Here is a 20,043-nt window from a genome sequence, read left to right on the forward strand (position 1 = left end):
CTTGAATAGCTCAATTTGGAAAGAATGAATCATTCTAGAATGATTGGGGTGATTTTGTATGGAAGTAAATATGTAATAAAGAAAATAAGCAATAATATAATTAATCTTTGTTAAAGCTACAAAAGTGATTTTCTCTATCCTTTGTTGTTTGATTAACATTAATGACAGACGGCAGCAGGTTTATTAGGCTGCTGTCACTTTAAGAGCTAATACACAGATCCTGTATAATGATATGCATTCGTTTTCTTTTTTAGTCGTTTACGTTCACTAAAGAGTGAGCGCTGTGTTTACGAGGATACTCACCGAGACGGGAATTTAGACAATTTTGTCTGTATGTGTCCATTCAAGCACAAAGAGACGAGAAAGAGAACTAAATTTGGTGTTCGTGTGCTGTCTGCGCTACGGATGGGTATTGAGTATTCCAAATTTCAAAGAACCGGTGATTCGATAACAAACGCCCATTTTGGTTCTGCTTATCGGTTCCTGTGTGTGCATTTTAATGTGATTTAAACCATTCAAGTGCAAAAGACTTGTGCGCTGTTTTCCGTGCTGCGCACTCAGAAAAAGTGATTTTAATGTGATTTTAAACCTATACTGTTACACATGCATGCAGCATCGAAAACAGCGCTCAAGAATGGTTTAAAATCACTTTTTCTGTAAGCGCCCTTTGGATGTGTGTGTGGCACGGAAAACAGTGTGCAAGTCGTCCATTGCTTGAATGGATCCATGCAGCTCTTAAAGGGACAGCAGCCTAACATTGCTGCTGCCGTCTCTATAATAACACTAATCAAACAACAGAAGACACAGAGAAAATTCACTCGTTCTTGACCGAATAACTTTTGTAACTATATTTGTAATAGAAATTTTATTTATAAAATGCAGTGTTATTTTACATTTGATTCGTTTCTGAACCTGAATACCTGAAAATCTTAAAGGGGTGGTTGATTATGATTTCACTTTTTTAACTTTAGTTAGTGTGTAATGTTGCTGTTATAAACAACATCTGCAAAGTTATGACGCTCGAAGTTCAATGCAAAGGGAGATATTTTCTTTTAAAGAATTTGCTGTTTAAGGACTACAACAAATGGCTGGTAGGGACTACAACAAGCTTCTTCCCAGGTTGGTGACATCACTAACCCTAAAATTTACATAAACCCTGCCCCCGAGAACACGCAACAAAGGGAGTGAGGCCATGTTATTGCATACAATACGTAACACAAATGCAATAGCATGTCATAAAAGCAAGATGACAACATGACAAGTTATAACCGTAATTAAACTAAACTGTACCTGTTCTGTCTTCATGCAGCATATTCTCTGGCTCTGTAAGCATCTTACAACAGTTACCACACAAGTGATTTATAGATTATCATGCCAGAATATGCTAATCAATGATTTTTAAGATGGTTAACTCCACATCAGCTACATAAATGTATCCACTAACCATTCAGAAACATCCTCTTGCATTCTACATGTTGTTACTACTTCTTGAGTCTCTCCAACAGTTTCTGACATTTTCAGTGAGTCTGAGGTAATCGGCGCTGCTAACACGAGCTTTTGAAACTCTGCCCTCTTCGTAGGAGCAGCAGCTCATTTACATTTAAAGGGACACACACAAAAACGGAGCGTTTTTGCTCACCCTCAAAAAGTGATAACATGCTATAATAAATGATCTGTGGGGTATTTTGAGCTGAAACTTCACATACACACTCTGGGGACATCAGAGACTTATTTTACATTTTGTAAAAGTGGCATTATATGACCCCTTTAAAACACTGTTTATTTCAATCGAATATTTGTATTTATTTGTTGCGATTGCTAAAATTTTATTTGTTCTTTTTCAAATTCTGAGTGTTTACTTGTCTTTAATAATGCTTGAAATTAGTTTTAGTTAGGCTAGTTGTTTTTGCTAGGGTATTTTTAAACTATAGGCAAAAGTTCCCTGATAATTGTTCAAGTTTTGCAATAAGACTTAAAATAAATGTGAATGTTTTTTTTTTTCCTTATTGGAATCAAAATTAGGAATCAATAAGAATCGGAATCGATAAGCAGAATCGGAAATGTTAAAATTCAAGCGATACCCAACATTATTCCTTACCACTATTTTTTTTATTAGTTTTTTTAATAATTTGAATGGAACCGGAATTGGATCCGGAACCATTAGGCGGAACTGGAACCGAAAAATTTCTTATGATTCCCAAACCTAGTCTGCACTGAGTTCCAAATTTAGTTCTTTCGCGTCTTCTTGTACTTGAATGCTTTAAAATTGCTTCAATGTTTAAACTGACAGGACTTAAAAACATGTGCACATGATAAACCTTCACTTTATGATGGTTAAACTTTGCAACTAATCTGCGATCACGAAACAGCAACTACTGTCCACTGGCACTGAGCGAGTGGAGCAGAGCGAGTGCTTTCAATTCATTCCTATGGAATTTGAGCTTCACGTTCATGCAGTGAATTATGGGATTGACAGCGGCTGGGTCTTCTCTGCGCTTGTGGACATGCACCGTAACCTGGCAATGCAAGTTTATTTCTGAACCAGTAATATACCAAATTGGTGCTGTGAACATTTTTGAATAATGTCAAATCGTATTTGCACAAAATATTTTTGCAATATTAACAATATTGGTTAAAAGTCGTATGTCAACAAGAAAATATTAAATATATATCATAAAAATTTCATGTGGATCGCTACTTCAATGAAAGGCATTTTCTTCACTGGGATAAAGATCTTGTAGCCCTGTGCACCTTGTCATAATGAATACCCGCCGCTCGAGAACAGGCCAACCTGTTTCATGTGAGCACCTAACGATATTATCCCTGATAAAAATACCCTCTAATCTGATAATGCCCCTGCTTGTGTTGACATCTGTGTCTTTTACGGTGGCATCTTCATATTTTCTCCACTAGATCTCCACTGTTACCGTGTATTGACCTTTAACAGATATCATACATCAGTGCCGCTTATATCGTGATGCTCAGCCTTGTGCTCGGGGCTGGTTTGACTTCTCTTGAACAGTGTGTTGTTGTTGTTCTGTCATCAGGGTATTTTTTGGAGTTGCAGGCAGAGTATTTTTGAGGAGATGCAGAAGAGGTTCTCACAGGTAGTTGTGTGTGTTGCATGTGTGTGTGTATGTTTACAGCATGGTGATTCATTTGACACTAACTCTCAAATGAAGACGTCAGGAAAAAATCAGCTGGTTCGAGGGGAAGCTGAGGGCAATACACTGTTACAGGCAGATGGGAATTTGAGCTTGTAGTGTGAATAACAAAATGGAAGAAATATCAATAAAAATAAATCTGGTACTTACTGTTTAATGCAATATATATATATATATATAATATAGATTCACCCAGATAGTAATAATATCAAGGTGTTTTTTTTTTTTTGGTTGTGTTTTTTGCAGGCAGCTGGGAATTTGATTATGTAGTCTGAAAAATATAATTGTCTGTAAATTGAATAAGGTCAACATGAAACAACATTCCCATTAGGGCTGGGTTGAAAATAGTTATTTCTCAATTAGAATCAATTCTAATTTTGATTAACCAATATCGATTCTTAAATCCTAAGAATCGATCTTTTAGTCTAAGCTGTTTTCAGTTGTGTGAACAAAACTTCACTAAACACCATTTGTAGTGAGCCTTCTATCCAATAAAGTGCAATAAGCTAAGTATCCGCTTTCAAATTTTGTCAATTTTATTACAAAATTCAAACAATAAATGCCCTTTTGCCACTCTTTAATGTGGTGTGAGTTTGCCGTTGCCGCTTCAGTTCGGAGAGCGAGTGAACTGATCATCTCTTCCACTTTGTTATAGCATGAAATAAACATGAATGAACATCAGAAGGTATGGTGAAAGATACAGTACAACTTTTTGAAATTCATATTATGTCACATGTAAATCGCTCAGTCAGTGTTTCAGCTGTGGAAAGACGTCAGATTGAAAACAATGTCATGTTACATTTACCTCAGAAAAGCCATTTGATGTCCATAAACTCGTTAGTCAGCCAGAAAAAATAGCTCTAGAGAGGAGCTTTTTATGATAAATATATGCTCTATATTACAAAATCATTATATTTATGCTGAACCTGTTCTTCAAAATTTAATGTTTGAATAATTCTGTCATGATAAGTTTTTATGACAGTCGTTGTTTAAATCTTTAGATTTCAAAAAATGAATTGGAGTACAAATATAATTGTCATTAAAAACCTATTATAAATGTATTAATATAAAAACTTCCTTATGTGCAATTTTAATGTCTGTGTACATTAAAAATCTAAATTTGTACCAATATCCAACCACTCTCATAAAACCTAAAGTACCTGAAGAGTGTATATTAGTACCTTAAAGGTACATATTAGAACCTTTTTAAAGGGTACCGTCCCAGTGACAGCTTTTGTACCTTTTTTTTGTGAGAGTCCTGATTCCTAATTTCCTTTTCTGACTGAAGGGACTTTTCTGCTCCCTTTATGCAGCCTCTACGAATACAGCATTGTTCTAGGTATAAAAGTCTATAAAATATTAAAAGCGAATAATTAGAATGACAAAAAAATCTATCAAGTTATATATTATTTATTTTATAAAAACGTGTTTAATATTGATTCTCTGATTAATTTAAAGAAAAGCAATTTTAAAATAATCTTCTCAAGTTATTTCCTCTGCTTATCATATCAATAATTTACGAAGAAATGTTTTGCTTGTATAATGCTTGGAATCCTCAGTCAGCGCTTTTGGTAACACGATCAGTTCTTTAGCAGACGCTATGAAAAGACCACGGCTCTGCTTTGTAAACAACACCTGCAATTAACCAACCACCACCAGTCACAGAGTCGACATTACGGCCTTGACTGCATACTGTGGCCCCAAACACAGTACACTCAAGCCATAACTTCACTTCTTTTAGCTGTTTTTTAACACTTAAATTTAACCCACTGGTGTCAATATGTTTAATAATATGAATGTCTAATGTTTACTCTAAATATTTTTTGATGTGTGCTAGTTAACTCACAGGCATGATCATAGTCTTGTTTAACCTTGTTTTTCATGGTGGATTGCTGTATTTAATTTCTAACCTAAGTAGCTTTGTATTATGAGTTCAGTGTTGAAGTATTTGGCGTACTTCTGCTTGTTTAAATACTTCTTGGCTTACCACATGAAACCATGTCCTCCAGGACGTTTTACGTAACACTATGATTGGTCAGTTCTCTGATGATATTGCTTGGCACAAGAAAACTCTTGCACTTTTGCTCATCTAGTGCATTTTCCCGTCATGTTCTCAGCACTGGAGTGGAGCTCAAACTGATGTGTGTGCTTGGTTTAAGTAAACTTAACACTAACCCTATGTGTGCATTTACAGATTGAAAGTGCAGCGGAGGAGCCGAGAGTGCTGTGTATAGTGCAGGACACCACCAATGCCAAGACTGTCAATGAGAGGCTGACGATCAACCTGCCTGCCTCCACCACCGTCAACAAATTCTTCGAGGATGTGTCTCACAAGGCTGGATATGTGAATGGCACTTTCTGCCTGGCATGGGCCAGTGCTGGCGACATGGTGAGAGTCTTCCCCCAAAAATACACAAAACTCCTACCAAAACATGTAACTTTTCACCCTGAAATCAAAAGAAAAAAATTGAAATTATATTGTGCATAAAGAAAAAGACTGTTTTTTGCATTATGTAATGTTTTTATAATTAATACAGTAATTAATGCAGCCATAATATGTGAATGCAGATATTTACATATGTAGAGCTGTCAAAAGTACTGACTTCGGTACCAAGTCGGTACTGAAATTTGAAAAATGTGACGATACCAGCATTTCCCCCTAGCATTTTGAGCGCTGTTGAGCGGATTCTTAAGGCAGGAACACACCAAACCGATGCCGACGAACTAGTGGCGACGAAAGCAGACTGCGGGGTTGCCTCACGTCGGCAGCGTCTGGGTCCAAAGTTGGCCTGACACACCAAACCAACGCTCGACAGCCGACGGCCAAGTAGCACCTCCGTTCTGCGCCTGCGTAAGATGAAATGCCTTTCCGTACCAGCAGGTGGCAGTAGCTGAACAGCCAATCAGAATGATCAGATGGAACGACGAGCTCCGACGCCGATTCAACATGGCGAATCGGCTGAAAAAAAGCAGACGAGGACCAACTTCAGCTGACGGTGCGGAACACACTAAGAAAACTTAGTCGGCCGACGAACAAAAACTGCCCGACGGCCGACCGTCGACTTGGTGTGTTCCTGCCTTTAAACACCTCTGATTGGCCATTGTGTTCACTCGCTCTGTGATTGGCTACAATGATCAACGCTTCAAAAACATGTTGTAAATAGACATCTTTGACGCTCTTCACCGAGCATTTACACAGATACACATGGGAGTATTTGAAAGCAGTCGTTTCTCAGCTGATCCGTAATATATCCGCTGATAGACGCCTGCTTTCAAGCGTATTGTTTTAGTTGTTTTTGATCCATATAACCTTAATAAATAGGGCAGTCCTTACTGAGAATAAAAATGAGAATTGTCTATTTTGCTTTCATGGTGACTTTAATTACAAACACAATGCATACCTGAAGTGACACAGACAGTGTCAGTGCCATGTTTTCCCACACTGCTACAGAAGTGATATGGAGCTGTGTCATATACTCTGCTCGGTTCTCCATCTAACTGTGTGTTAATCCCAGCGCTGAGCCTGTAGCTACAGGTAACTCTCTGAGTAGGTCAGTGGATTAAGGCCTGTTTCTACAGGATGTACCAGTGGAATATTAGTATGTCCAGACCTGTGGGTAAATTGCTAGTATGTCATGTCCCTCAGCTAGCACAGCTTTTTCTTCCATACTAACTGAATCCTCGGACGAGATGTGCAGGTCGATTATTTTCTCTTTTGAGGCATTTTGCAGTATTTCTGCATGTTAAGACTTGCATTGTGTTCCAGACAGCATCTCGTTGACCTGCTCTTGTTTTTCACTACCTCTCACTCTTCATTCACACTTATCTCACCCTAGGCTCCTCTGGACCAGGCCAGTGAGATGTCCCTGGTGTTGTCCGGTTTTGAGGCGGGGAAGAAGAATTTCCTGCAGCTTACAGACAAGGATGGGGAGCAGCCTCAGATCGCTTCAGTGAGTCAAAATAAGAGCGCGTCTATCTGTCTACCGATCGTTCTTTCTATCTGTCAGTCTTTCATTCTTTCATTTGTTTTATCTATTGTTCATTCCATCGATCAATCTGTTGTTCTATCATTTTAACTGTCTATCATCTTTATTTATATTTGACAAAAGTGCAGTTTCAAGTGCAAAATAATAGGGCTGGGACAAGAAATCGATGCATTGCGATTCGTGGATCGATTGCATCGCGATTCTCTCGCCAGTTGATTCTGAACTTAGTTTTTAACAACAGATGGCGCTGTAGGATAGTTTTTAACCACACAAATGCTCACAAAAAATAGCACTCGTGCATTCGGCTGTTTGCGAGACGAGTCCACGTAAGTGGTTAAATGTACTTAAACCTCAGAATGCCTTTATGACTTGAAATTGTGGTGTGTGTCAGGAATTGGAAGCAAGCAGAGTACGACTGTTTCTAAAGCACGCAGTGCCATCTGCTGTTAAAAACTAAGCTCAGAATCGATTGGAGAGAGAATCGCAACGCATACTGAATCTCAAAATCGATCCAGAATCGTTTGGAGAATCGCGATGCATTGATTTATTGTCCCAGCCCTACAAAATAAACATTAAAACATTATCTCACATTCATATTAACCCTGGCCTTGAATATGGTTTTGCATATTTGTGGAATCAGTTTCCTTGTAGGTTCCTACACTATTTTATTTCCTGTAGAAATTAGGAATACCATATAACATGGATGCAATATCATAAGTAAAAGAATTTTGGTGAGCTTTGCATGTTTAACATTATTCTTCTGTGACTCTCTTACAGGATGAATCTGGCACAGCGGACAGCAGTGGTCTTGATGACAGCTCTCAAGATCGCTTTATTGGACCCTTACCGCGGGACGGTACTGTGGGCTGCAGCAGTGACTACAGCAGCCCTAGTTACTCGTACTCCTCCATACTCAACAAATCAGAGACAGGTAGCACTGCTTTAACATGCATTATTGTGAAGGGCATGATGGCCACAACTTTGCCACACAGATTCATTTGTCTTGTGTCCTCTGCTTTCAAGGTTATGTTGGTTTGGTCAACCAAGCAATGACCTGTTACCTGAACAGCCTCCTGCAGACCCTGTTCATGACCCCTGAGTTCAGGAATGCACTCTACAAGTAAGTAGTCTGTGTCAAGTTTAGTGGGATAACTAGCTTATATGAACTAGATTTAAGCAATGTGACAAATCAAGTGCCACTGGTGCAAAAAAAAAAGTTCAATCAGAGTTTTGAATAGACAGACTTCAAAACAGTTTGACAAACTAATTTAGGGTAATGAATTGAACATACAGACTCTAATGCCATTTTTGGTATTGTCTTAATCCGTGTTTGGGAAAGTTGCTTTTAAAAGGAATTCATTACAATATTGCGTTACTCCCTAAAGAGTAACTAGCTTATATGAACTAACAGGATGGTTAGTTGTGTTACTTTTTACTTTTTGTAACTAATTGTGTTACTTTTTAATGGAAAGTAATGCGTTATGTTACTTCTGCTGTATGTTTGTTTTTATAAGAACAAAAATGTTCTATTTTTGGCATATTTAAAGGCCTTTTCACACCAAAAGAGAAATGAATAAGCCTCAGGAAGGAAGGAAATGCAAATTTATGCTTGTACAGTAGAAGGCGCTAAGATATTTTGTTGTAAATTTAAAAGTAATGCGTTACTTTTCTAGATACTTGAAAGAAGCATTATTTGTATTGCGTTACCCCCAAGACTTGTCTTAGGCCGCGTGTCCACCAAAGCGTTTTAGCCAGCTAAAAATGCTAGACGCTCTGCTGAAAACGCCTGTCTGTGAGATTATTTGTTTCAGGCTAAAAATGTCGATGCAATGTAGAGTACTTGCTATGTATGTTCGGAGGCCAGCAATATTAATTTCTCATCCATTTTGTTCCGTTCTGTGCTTGTTTGTGTTGTTATACAGCAAAAATGTTATGAAAGTTGGTCGGTGTTGTATTTGTCCCGCCCCTCCTCCACTCTGATTGGACGGCTGGCTAAAAAGTGACAGTGACGAGCGCAGCGTTTTACTCAGTTGAACATTCTTCAACTTGACGCGACCGGTAAAAAAACAACGAATGCTCAGTGCTTGAGTATGAAAAGGATGCTCAGCGCCTCGTTACGCTCCTGGCATTTAAAAAACTCGGCACTCTCATTAAAAACAATTGGAAAAGTGCGTTAGCCGGTGGAAAAAATGCTTTGGTGAACACACGGACTTAATGCTCTCGTGCTTAGAATAAAGAGGGATCATGAAACTGATCTAATGACACTGATTTTAAGAATCTTTCTGGCCAAATAAAAAGCGCATTAAAATCACAATTGACCATGTTGCCTAATTTTATTTTGTGTACAAAATCATTGGCGATATTTTGAGTGTATTCAATATTTAAGCACTTTTACTAGCTTGTAGCTTTTTAATTTTTTTATTTTTTATGTAAACAGGAATTTTTTTTTGCTTTTTTTGTGTGTTCTGCATCCATTTTTTCCGTTCTACAACTCTAACACTGTTTTGAATGTTTCTGCACAAGTTGGGAGTTTGAGGATTCCGAGGAGGATCCAGTCACCAGTATCCCATACCAGCTCCAGAGGCTGTTCGTTCTCCTGCAGACAAGTAAGAAGCGCGCCATCGAGACCACAGACGTGACCCGCAGCTTTGGCTGGGACAGCAGTGAGGGTACGAGGCGTCGCTTAACATTCCTCTGGGAAACTTTCCCCACATTAGCACTGCTGTTATCAGATAGCAGAAGGAGTCTTGATTACTCTGAAACTCTTTACCTTGTGTGTTTTGCAGCCTGGCAGCAGCATGACGTCCAGGAGCTTTGCAGAGTCATGTTTGATGCACTAGAGCAGAAATGGAAACAGACCGAGCAGGTATGTGATGCAAGCCCCGCCCCCTCGTCACATGATGCTAATTCACAACCAATAGCTGAGCCCAAAACCACACTGCTTTTCCACCGTCGGGCTAGAAGCTCCGCAGCGCTTCATTAAAACCCTCAAAAGAAAGAGGACACACGTACTTTACCATGTTTACCATGTTTACTATGGTAATGGTTAGCACACAAAGTCTTTTGCATCACATATAAATATTTCTGCCTTATACGGCGATCAGAATCCACATTGGATCCACATTGGATCACAAACAGAGGTTATTTCAAACACTCGTTGCTGTCTGAAAGTGAGTTTTGAGCTAAAATGGTTTCAAAGTCTGATGTTAGCTGGTATATGAAATCATCCGTGGCGTTGCCGTCTCCAGACGAGATAAACTCCACCTTGGTTTGTAACCACTCCCTCAAGCCTGAGCTGGCCTGCTTTGGACCAAGGTGGAAACTCGGATCCCTACGTCAGGGCCAGGACAAAAAACCCAATGCTGAGTAAAATAAAAAGCATTTTAGGGAGTGTCCAAGCTTTTTTTTTTTTTTTTTTTTTTTTATCCATTCGAGGTGGGTTGGATCATTGCATGCCTTAAATTCTGCAGGTTTTCTACAGAGGTTTGCATGTTTCTACACTCAGCTAATTGTTCTTCTAAGCTCTTCTAATGCTGCAAGACTTTGTGATGGAAGAAAGACTTAAAAAGTCTTCAGTATTTGTGCCAGTAAGTTGGCAAAACAAATTTTTCAGGTGAAAACATGTCAACCATTTGTTTGGTATTTCTCTGTATTTGTAGTGGGTTCCAAAAGTGACACAAAGACCCGACATCAAAGAACTAGCGTCGACAAAAATCAACTGTGGTGTCTCACATTGCCTGTGTCTTGACCAAAAAGTTGTTTTAACACACCGCAAAGACTACAGACGACAGCCAACTGCTCCTGCGTTAAGCCTAAAGTACACATACATGAGGGTCAGGAGGCCTACATAGACAAGAGATTGTGTGAAGAGGTTAGAAAGTACCCTCATTTGTACAGTTCTTTCATGAAAGATTACAAAGATGTTTACATGGGTTGTAACTCGTGGCGAGAAATTGCTCAAAACTGCGCGTACATGGAAAGCCTGTGTACGCGTACGAGTCAAGTGAAGTATACTTTAGAAGGCTGTGTGTTGGACTATGCGCGTATACGAGCAGTTGAACACACAAAAAAACAAAGTATACTTTAGGTTTTAGAGAAAATAACTCTCCATACCAGCAGGTGGCAGTAGTCTGTTTTCTTCATTCATAAAGGGAAACAAAAAACAAAACTAGGACTGCGGAACTATACAAACTGCGAGCAAAGCAGCACTTGCTTATCATTTTGAATATATGATTCATGTTGGTCTTTACTTTAGTTTTAGGATTTATAAAAAATGTCAAATGAAGAAACCGGATGACATAAAATGATCTGATCATTCTGTTTGACATTGTTCATGTTAACTTCTTTGTACAGACAGATGTTCCTGTTTCTATTGATGCACAAGATTCTCTTTAGTTCATTCTCCAATTGTGCTGGAGAACGTGATCAGGTTTACACAAACTTTTTGAGTTCATGCAGCTCAAGTGCTGCTATTAAGATAACACAAAAAGGGACATACAATAGATATTCTGAAATTCAGTTTCAGTTTTCTTTTTATGATGCTCATGTCATTTATAATAGAAAAAAATGCATACAATGAATTTTCATTCTGAATGTATGGGTGTGTTTATTGAAGTTAATTTTTTTTTTTTTTTTGTGCATGCAAAGTGTTTTGATGTCTTTTGTTTTTCTCAGGCTGACCTGATCAACCAGCTTTACCAGGGCAAACTGAAGGACTATGTGCGCTGTTTGGAGTGTGGCTATGAGAGCTGGAGGATTGACACATACTTGGACATCCCTCTGGTCATCAGGCCCTTCGGGGCCAGCCAGGTTTTTGGTAGCGTGGTGCGTCCGGCCATCATTATGACCAGTTTTTGTAGCTGTATACTAGCAGATGGAGTATTACACCATTAGCAGTTTCTTCAAGTGTAATTGTTTTATGTACCAACAAGACATAATGGCAGTATTTTTACACTTGCTAGTTGGTGATTTTTAATATAGTTGGAAATGGAAATATGACCATTGCCTTTTGATACTTAATAGAGACAGGAACAGAACAGAGCTTTACTGTCAGATTGGGAAGAGAGGAGTTGCAACAATGTCAAATATGTAAAAAAAAAAAATCAAGCAGTACACTCCAAAAACAAAATCAGGACTTTGTAAAAGAGCATAATAGGTCCCCTTTAAACTGTTATTTATATACTTTTAAGGTATTTATATGTTCGAATTAGCTTTTATTTTTTATATTTTCAGTTTAACTTTGAGTTTTAGTTCTAATTTAGTTACGTGCTGTTGATTATTTGCTTATTTGTCTTTATTTTTGTTCTGTTTTTAATGGTTTTAGTTAATGATAACACTGATGCTGAATGTCCAAATGCAATATCCAAATGAAAGAGGAGCACGTTTGTCCTTATTGTCCACTGATTTTATGTTGAACAGGAAGAAGCCCTGCAGGCCTTCATCCAGCCTGAGACTCTCGACGGGCCCAACCAGTACTTCTGTGAGCGCTGCAAAAAGAAATGTGACGCCCGCAAAGTGAGTCAGATCAGAGACGATGATTGTCTAGTCGTCTACCACATTTCAGGTTCTTATGCGTGTTTTTCTCTCTAGGGCCTGAGATTCCTCCATTTCCCATACCTGCTGACTCTGCAGCTGAAACGCTTTGACTTTGATTACACCACTATGCACCGCATTAAACTCAATGACCGCATGACCTTCCCTGAGGAGCTGGACATGAGCCCTTTCATCGACGTCGAGGATGAGGTGAGACGCAGCTTTGTGCTCTCTTTCCTCTTGTTAAGGAAAACCGAACTGATCTCTCCTGCCCTCTTCAAATCTGTGGATATGTTTATGTCCAACTTTATTTGCATACACACAGTATATTCGCATAGGGTGATGCATACTATATTATAAATCTTAACTGCTTGACTGCTTGCATCATCTCAAAATGTTTTTTGTGCATCTTACACTGTGAGCATTGCATTTTTAAGACTGTGTGTCAGGATCAAATAGTTAAACTTGTTTTTGCATTATGTTCTATTATTTTGCACTCTGCCTGTAACACTTCCTGTGTAAATGCCCCCTAATGCACGTGTCTCGTAGCCTAATTATTCAGGGTTTCTTTCATCAATATCCCCAGTACCTTGCCAACAAAAGCCACTAGTTTAAAACCATAATTTTGATGCATTAATTAAACGTTTTGTCTGCAGAAATCACCTCAGACAGAGAGCTGCACTGACAGTGGGGCGGAGAATGAAGGAAGCTGCCACAGTGACCAGATGAGCAATGATTTCTCCACAGATGATGCCGTGGACGAGGGCATCTGTCTGGATAACACCAGCAGCGCAGAGCGGGTGCTCAAACCAAAGGTTACCTCACGTCCTCTCTGAACCCAAATGCTCAAGTGCTGTGCTGAACTCTGTGCTGATAAACATTCCTCTTCTGCCTCCTTTACAGAGCTCTTTGACCTTTGAACTCTTCTCGGTCATGGTGCATTCTGGGAGTGCTGCAGGCGGGCACTACTATGCCTGCATCAAGTCCTTCAGTGACAGCCAGTGGTACAGCTTCAACGACCAGCACGTCAGCAAGGTCAGCAGGCTAGCATCAATCTAAAAGAAAAAGTTCAGCTGAAAATTAAATCATTGGGTCTCATTCACTTATAATTGTGCAGATTATTGGTATTTTCACCAATCAGGCATAACATTATGAGCACTGACAGGTGACGTGAATAACACTGATTATCTCTTCATCATGGCACCTGTTAGTGGGTGGATATATTAGGCAGCAAGTGAACATTTTGTCCTCAAAGTTGATGTGTTAGAAGCAGAAAAAATGGGCAAGCGTAAGGATTTGAGCGAGTTTGACAAGCGCCAAATTGTGATGGCTAGATGACTGGGTCAGAGCATCTCCAAAACTGCAGCTCTTGTGGGGTGTTCCCGGTCTGCAGTGGTCAGTATCTATCAAAAGTGGTCCAAGGAAGGAACAGAGGTGAACCGGCGACCGGGTCACGGGCGGCCGAGGCTCATTGATGCATGTGGGGAGCGAAGGCTGGCCCGTGTGGTCCGATCCAACAGACGAGCTACTGTAGCTCAAATTGCTCAAGAAGTTAATGCTGGTTCTGATAGAAAGGTGTCAAAATACACAGTGCATCACAGTTTGTTGCGTTTGGGGCTGCATAGCCGCAGACCAGTCAGGGTGCCCATGCTGACCCCTGTCCACCACCGAAAGTGCCAACAGTGGCAATGGAAGAAGGTGGCCTGGTCTGATGAATCACGTTTTCTTTTACATCACGTGGATGGCCGGGTGCGTGTGCGTCGCTTACCTGGGGAACACATGGCACCAGGATGCACTATGGGAAGTAAAGCCGGTGGAGGCAGTGTGATGCTTTGGGCAATGTTCTGCTGGGAAACCTTGGGTCCTGCCATCCATGTGGATGTTACTTTCACATGTACCACCTACCTAAGTATTGTTGCAGACCATGTACACCCTTTAATGGAAACGGTATTCCCTGGTGGCTGTGGCCTCTTTCAGCAGGATAATGCGTCCTGCCACAAAGCAAAAATGGTTCAGGAATGGTTTGAGGAGCACAACAATGAGTTTGAGGTGTTGACTTGGCCTCCAAATTCCCCAGATCTCAATCCAGTCGAGCATCTGTGGGATGTGCTGAACAAACAAGTCCGATCCTTGGAGGCCCCACTTCGCAACTTACAGGACTTAAAGGATCTGCTGCTAACATCTTGGTGCCAGATACCACAGCACACCTTCAGGGGTCTAGTGGAGTCCATGCCTCTATAGGTCAGGGCTGTTTTGGCAATAAAAGGGGGACAAACACAATATTAGGAAGGTGGTCATAATGTTATGCCTGATCGGTGTATACGCACAGGAGAACTTCTCACAGAACTTCTGCTTAATTCACAACACATGCATACACACATGAATTTGTATTTAACTTCGTTCTAACGTTAATGAATTTGGAGTGTTCTAATTAAGCAACTGAGTGCCCGAGGTTAGTAATTTGCATAAAACATACCCAAACCATCTCTATATCAGGACTTTATGCACAACCTTTCCTTTACAGCCTTTCGTCACTCTCAGCAAACATAATGCTCTTGACTCAAAACAATGCCAAGTGTGCCATCCTCAAAACCAGTTCAAACACCTTTTACACCAGATTACAGACCTGTCATTAGCCAGCTGTACATACTCATATCTGCGTCTTTATGCAGAGGAACCTCACAGCTTGAGCTATAATGCAGCTTCTCTTTTTATTAATGTAATATATCTACTTTAAAAAGTGTTCATGCTGTCTTAAAATTTTACATTTAGTCAACTTGAAATGTGAAATTCTCTTTAACTGAGAGCTTAGATAGTTAGTCTTATGTTAAATTGTCTATTTTAGTTTTTGTCTGTGTGTGTGTGTGTGTGTGTGTATATATATATATATATGTATGTATGTGTATATATATATATATATATAATAAAAAAACTCAGGGTTGGAGGGTTATAGTACAGGGTTGTAATTTGCTATCATGTGTTTGTTCCAGATCACGCAGGATGACATCCGGAAGACATATGGCGGATCCTCAGGGAGCAGAGGCTATTACTCCAGTGCCTTTGCCAGGTGTGTGAAGCCTCCTAGTCCTACATTTGTAAACTCTGAGATGCCAAAGAAGACCCTTGTAAAACACATTATAAAGTATTTGGTAACACTTCAGTATAGGAAACACGTATTCACTATTAACTACAACTTTTGTCTCAATTAACTCCTAATTTACTTCTTATTATTAGTTAGTAAGGTAGTTGTTAAGTTTAGGTACTGGGTAGGATTAAGGGATGTTGAATATGGTCATGCAGAATAAGGCATTAATATGTGCTTTATAAGTACTAAAAAAACAACCAATATACTAGTAATTTGCATGCTAACTAGTTAAAAGTGAGAACTGGACCCTAAAATAAAGTGTTACCAAGTATTTTTTTATAATATCTTCTGCTTTTATGCCCCAACAGCTCTACAAATGCATACATGCTCATGTACAGACTAAAAGACCCCTCCAGAAATTCAAGTAAGAGAACTGACATGGATATTTTTTTCTCAATATAAAAAAAAAAAAAAAAAACATTACCAATGATCTTGCTCCCTCTCTGAGATTCTGGAATTTAATGTACTCTTTGTGTGTGTGTTTGCAGAATTCCTGGAAGTGGAAGACTTCCCAGAGCACATAAAGAGACTGGTGCAACGAGAGAAAGAATCTGAGGAGCAGGAGAAGAGGCAAAGAGAGATCGAGCGCAACACATGCAAGGTAAAGTCCCTGCACAGCAAAACCAGTGCTCAGTTCCGTAACTGCATGCCATGGAGACTTGGGCTCTGTTCCAAACCCTAATGAGCTGCCTACCTAGACAGCATTTTTGGCATCATAGGCACTCTCAACGCAAACGCTGTTCCAGCAGTGCGCAACAGAAATTGGCCAAAATTCGGTATCTGAAGAGTTTAATTAGGGGTGTGTTCACACTTGTATTTCGGTTCTCTTGGTTTTATTTGGTCCCAACCAAAAAAAGAAAATTATACATTTACACCTGGTTTGCTTGGTGTTCACAATGTCATTTTTAACACCAAACCTAAAGATGCAAAAAAAAAAAAAAAAAAAAAAAAACACATTTTATGACATTTTGCGAACATCCAAAACAATACTGTATGCTGGGCTAAATGAACTCTATGTGTGTATTTTATGTGTGTACATATGATGGTATTTTTACCACACAAACGAAGATCTGCTGCAAGGAGACGGCGTTTCTGACGCCTGTACTAAACTGTACTGGGCAATGTTGCTCCTATGACGAGAAGAACCAGGAATGTTTGAGCATTTTGTCCTCTTTAGGGTAATATCTTGTGATATCACGTCCTGTTTTTGGTTTGTTTAGATGTCTTTGGTCCGTGTTACGTTCATATTTCAGTTAAACTGCACCACTTGGAAGCGGACCAGAGTTCGCTTGGACCGAGACCCCTTTTCAGGGGTCTCTATCCTTTTGTTTGGTGCACACCAGGGTTTGGATGGCAGCGTTCACATTTATTCAAATGAACCGTACTAACAGAGCAATCGCACACAAATTTGTTTTTTATCAAACCAAACCTGCCAAGTGTGAACTCACCCTAAGGCAGCATTACATGTATTAGGCAATTCCAGATTTCATTGCTACAAAAAATTTGTACACATAAATTTTGGGTGAAACAGTCAATAAGGTTTGGTTTGCCAACTACCTTTCAGCGAGAACACAGTTGTGTGTTTTTAAAGGATTGTACTTAATCTGTTTTGTCAGTTTCTAAAGGTGTCCCTCAGGGGTCTGTTCTGGGACCCATTTTATTTTCCTTGTATATAAGTCATATTTGTGATAACATTCCCAATGCTATTTACCATCTTTATGCAGACGACACTATTTTTTTCTGTGCTTCATCAGCTTCACAAGCTCTTCATTATTTCCAGTCAGCATTTGATATTGTAGAGTCTCGTCTGTCAACTTAAACTGGTTTTAAATACAGATAAAACTAAATTAATATTTTTTTTTCAAATTCCAAAGCTCTACCAAGGAATCTTCAAGATATTATTTCTTCCCAGGGAACAAAAATAGAATGTCTTGCGAGTTATAAGTACCTGGGTATTTTATTTGATAGTCAAATTAACTTTTAAGCCACAAATTGAAAAACTACTTTCTAAAAATTAAGTTGGATTTTTATTTCAGAAACAGATCTTTTTTTCTTTTAGTGCAAGGAAATATTTGGTATCTGCAATCTTTTTACCACTATTGGCTAACGGAGATCTGCTTTATATGAATGCTTCAGTACATTATTAAAAAAAAAAAAACCTTGATATCGTTTTTCATAGTGCTTTAAGGTTTATTACTGGTTATAGCTATCAAGCACATCATTGCACTTTATATGAAAAGGCTGAGTTACCATCTTTGTATACTCGAAGAAGTTTTAATTGGTATTGTTTTATTTATAAGTCTATTTGCGGTCTAACTCCATCTTACTTGTCTCTCAGCTTTTTTAATACAAATGTCAGCTACAATCTTCCTTCAAATGATTTGTTCTATCTTAAAGTTCCTCTGGTTCAAACAGAGCAAGAAAAAAAGGCTTTAAATATAATGCTGCTTCTGCTTGGAATAATTGACAAAACATCTTGAAGCTGACACTGCTTTTAACAGATTATGGCCTGGTTTCACAGACAGGTCTTAGACCAAGCCAGGATTAGGCCTTAGTTCAATTAGGGTATTTAAGTAGCTTTTATAAACATGCCCTAGAAAAAAACATTACTGGTGTGAATCTTGAGACAAAACAATGGCACTGACATATTTTAAGATATGTCAGTACAAGTTGCTTTCAGTTTAAACCGCTTTTGTCTGTTTTATCCTTTAGTAAATTGCGGTAAATTGTAATCCTTGATTGTGTTTTTCTGTTTTGATGTGTATTTGTATGTTATGTTATTGTATTTGCTTTCTTGGTCTGGTCACTCTTGTAAAAGAGATTTTATTTCAATGAGTTTTTAACCTGGTTTATGGGTGGGTGGATGGATGGATGGATGGATGGGGGTAGTAGGCACCCTGGTTCCATTAACAAAACCCAATGTTTCCATTGGCATAAACAAAAGTTTATGATTCTTACATGTTTTGTTTATCATGATACTCTTCACAAATTAACACAACTTCAGCAGAAGTAAAAAGCTAAATGTAGTCTATAAACGAACTAAACCTCTTTCACATGACTTTAATTTCACCACCATTAAGCTTCTGACAACTCATTCAGTCTTTATTTAAAACATTTTCCCTGAAAGTTTGAGTTAGAATAGTTTGCAAGAGCGACAACCTCTGTAGTCCCATTTAGACACTTTTTAAAGACAAATAAAAGTACTTTTTAAAAAAAATTACAGGTTAGTAATGATGTATTTATTGCTGTAGAATAAAACGTGAAATTAAACTTGTGTTAACCACAGACCTTATTTTAGGCATTTAACCAAAAGCCCATTCAAAAAAACCCATTGACTTCAGGATGATGGACCTGGGTTTTGGCCTACAAAATACATCATCCCTGCAGTACTATATAGACATTTCAAGTATAATGTTGGACTGTTACGTAAAACAATATAAAAAACAAAGTGTGGAATGTTGGTCACAAGTTCCACAACTGCAGCGTACTACGTACATACTACAAAATGGTGCAGAAGTATGCAAAATGGGAAACAACTTTCTTCTTATGAGTGCCTTCCATGATTTTATTATTTTTATTTTTTTATGTGATGTGTTTTAGTGAGGTTCCTTGATGTTTTGGATGCTGCCCGAGTAGTCAGAGAGTCAGTGTTTGGAACCGAGCCTGATTATTCTGTCCTCTTCCATTAGATCAAGCTATTCTGCATGCATCCAGTGAAGTTGATGATGATGGAGAATAAGCTGGAGGTTCACAAGGACAAAACTCTCAGAGAAGCAACAGAAATGGCTTATAAGGCAAGTAGTGTTAAATATTGTTGTCTAAATTTCACCTCTGCATCAGATTGTCTAAGGTTAACGTGGAAAAATCTTAAAGGGGACATCGGATGCCCATTTCCCACAAGTTGGTATGATTCTTTAGGGTCTTCATGAAATGTCTGTAACGTACTTTGGTTAAAATTCCTCAATGGTCGTGTAAAACAACACCCTTTTTTACCTTGCTTGTCAAAAACAGCTCTGTTCACAGTGACCTGTTTTGGTGCATGTCTCTTTAAATGATAATGAGCTACTGCTCACCCCACCCCTCTCTTCTGTGGGGAGTGCTAAAGCCATTGAAAAAAAGAGTTAGGACATGCTTTGATCTCGCCGCCACGTGGTCACATGTTTCACTGAGCTCTCAATAGTTCCAAACAACTCTGCGTTGTCATTCTCTTTGAATG

The 20,043-nt window shown here is 38.9% G+C and overlaps 1 protein-coding gene across 2 annotated transcripts in view; it reads left to right on the plus strand.

Moving 5' to 3' along the window:
• Positions 1-20,043, plus strand: part of usp47 (ubiquitin specific peptidase 47) — a 44,017-nt gene that overhangs the window by 9,080 nt on the left and 14,894 nt on the right. Inside the window, exons 2-17 of one of the 2 annotated variants that reach the window (XM_051899384.1) lie at positions 3,048-3,107; positions 5,359-5,553; positions 7,001-7,114; positions 7,928-8,081; positions 8,174-8,270; positions 9,674-9,819; positions 9,937-10,016; positions 11,825-11,974; positions 12,569-12,664; positions 12,740-12,892; positions 13,339-13,497; positions 13,586-13,717; positions 15,673-15,749; positions 16,136-16,191; positions 16,316-16,428; positions 19,517-19,621. In XM_051899384.1, coding sequence (XP_051755344.1) covers positions 3,048-3,107; positions 5,359-5,553; positions 7,001-7,114; positions 7,928-8,081; positions 8,174-8,270; positions 9,674-9,819; positions 9,937-10,016; positions 11,825-11,974; positions 12,569-12,664; positions 12,740-12,892; positions 13,339-13,497; positions 13,586-13,717; positions 15,673-15,749; positions 16,136-16,191; positions 16,316-16,428; positions 19,517-19,621 — 1,887 coding nt within the window. The remainder of the gene's footprint in view (positions 1-3,047; positions 3,108-5,358; positions 5,554-7,000; positions 7,115-7,927; positions 8,082-8,173; positions 8,271-9,673; positions 9,820-9,936; positions 10,017-11,824; positions 11,975-12,568; positions 12,665-12,739; positions 12,893-13,338; positions 13,498-13,585; positions 13,718-15,672; positions 15,750-16,135; positions 16,192-16,315; positions 16,429-19,516; positions 19,622-20,043) is intronic. The other variant, XM_051899385.1, reaches the window with a different exon arrangement.

Source organism: Ctenopharyngodon idella, chromosome 7 (genome assembly GCF_019924925.1).
Source record: "Ctenopharyngodon idella isolate HZGC_01 chromosome 7, HZGC01, whole genome shotgun sequence".
Classification (NCBI taxonomy): Eukaryota; Metazoa; Chordata; class Actinopteri; order Cypriniformes; family Xenocyprididae; genus Ctenopharyngodon; species Ctenopharyngodon idella.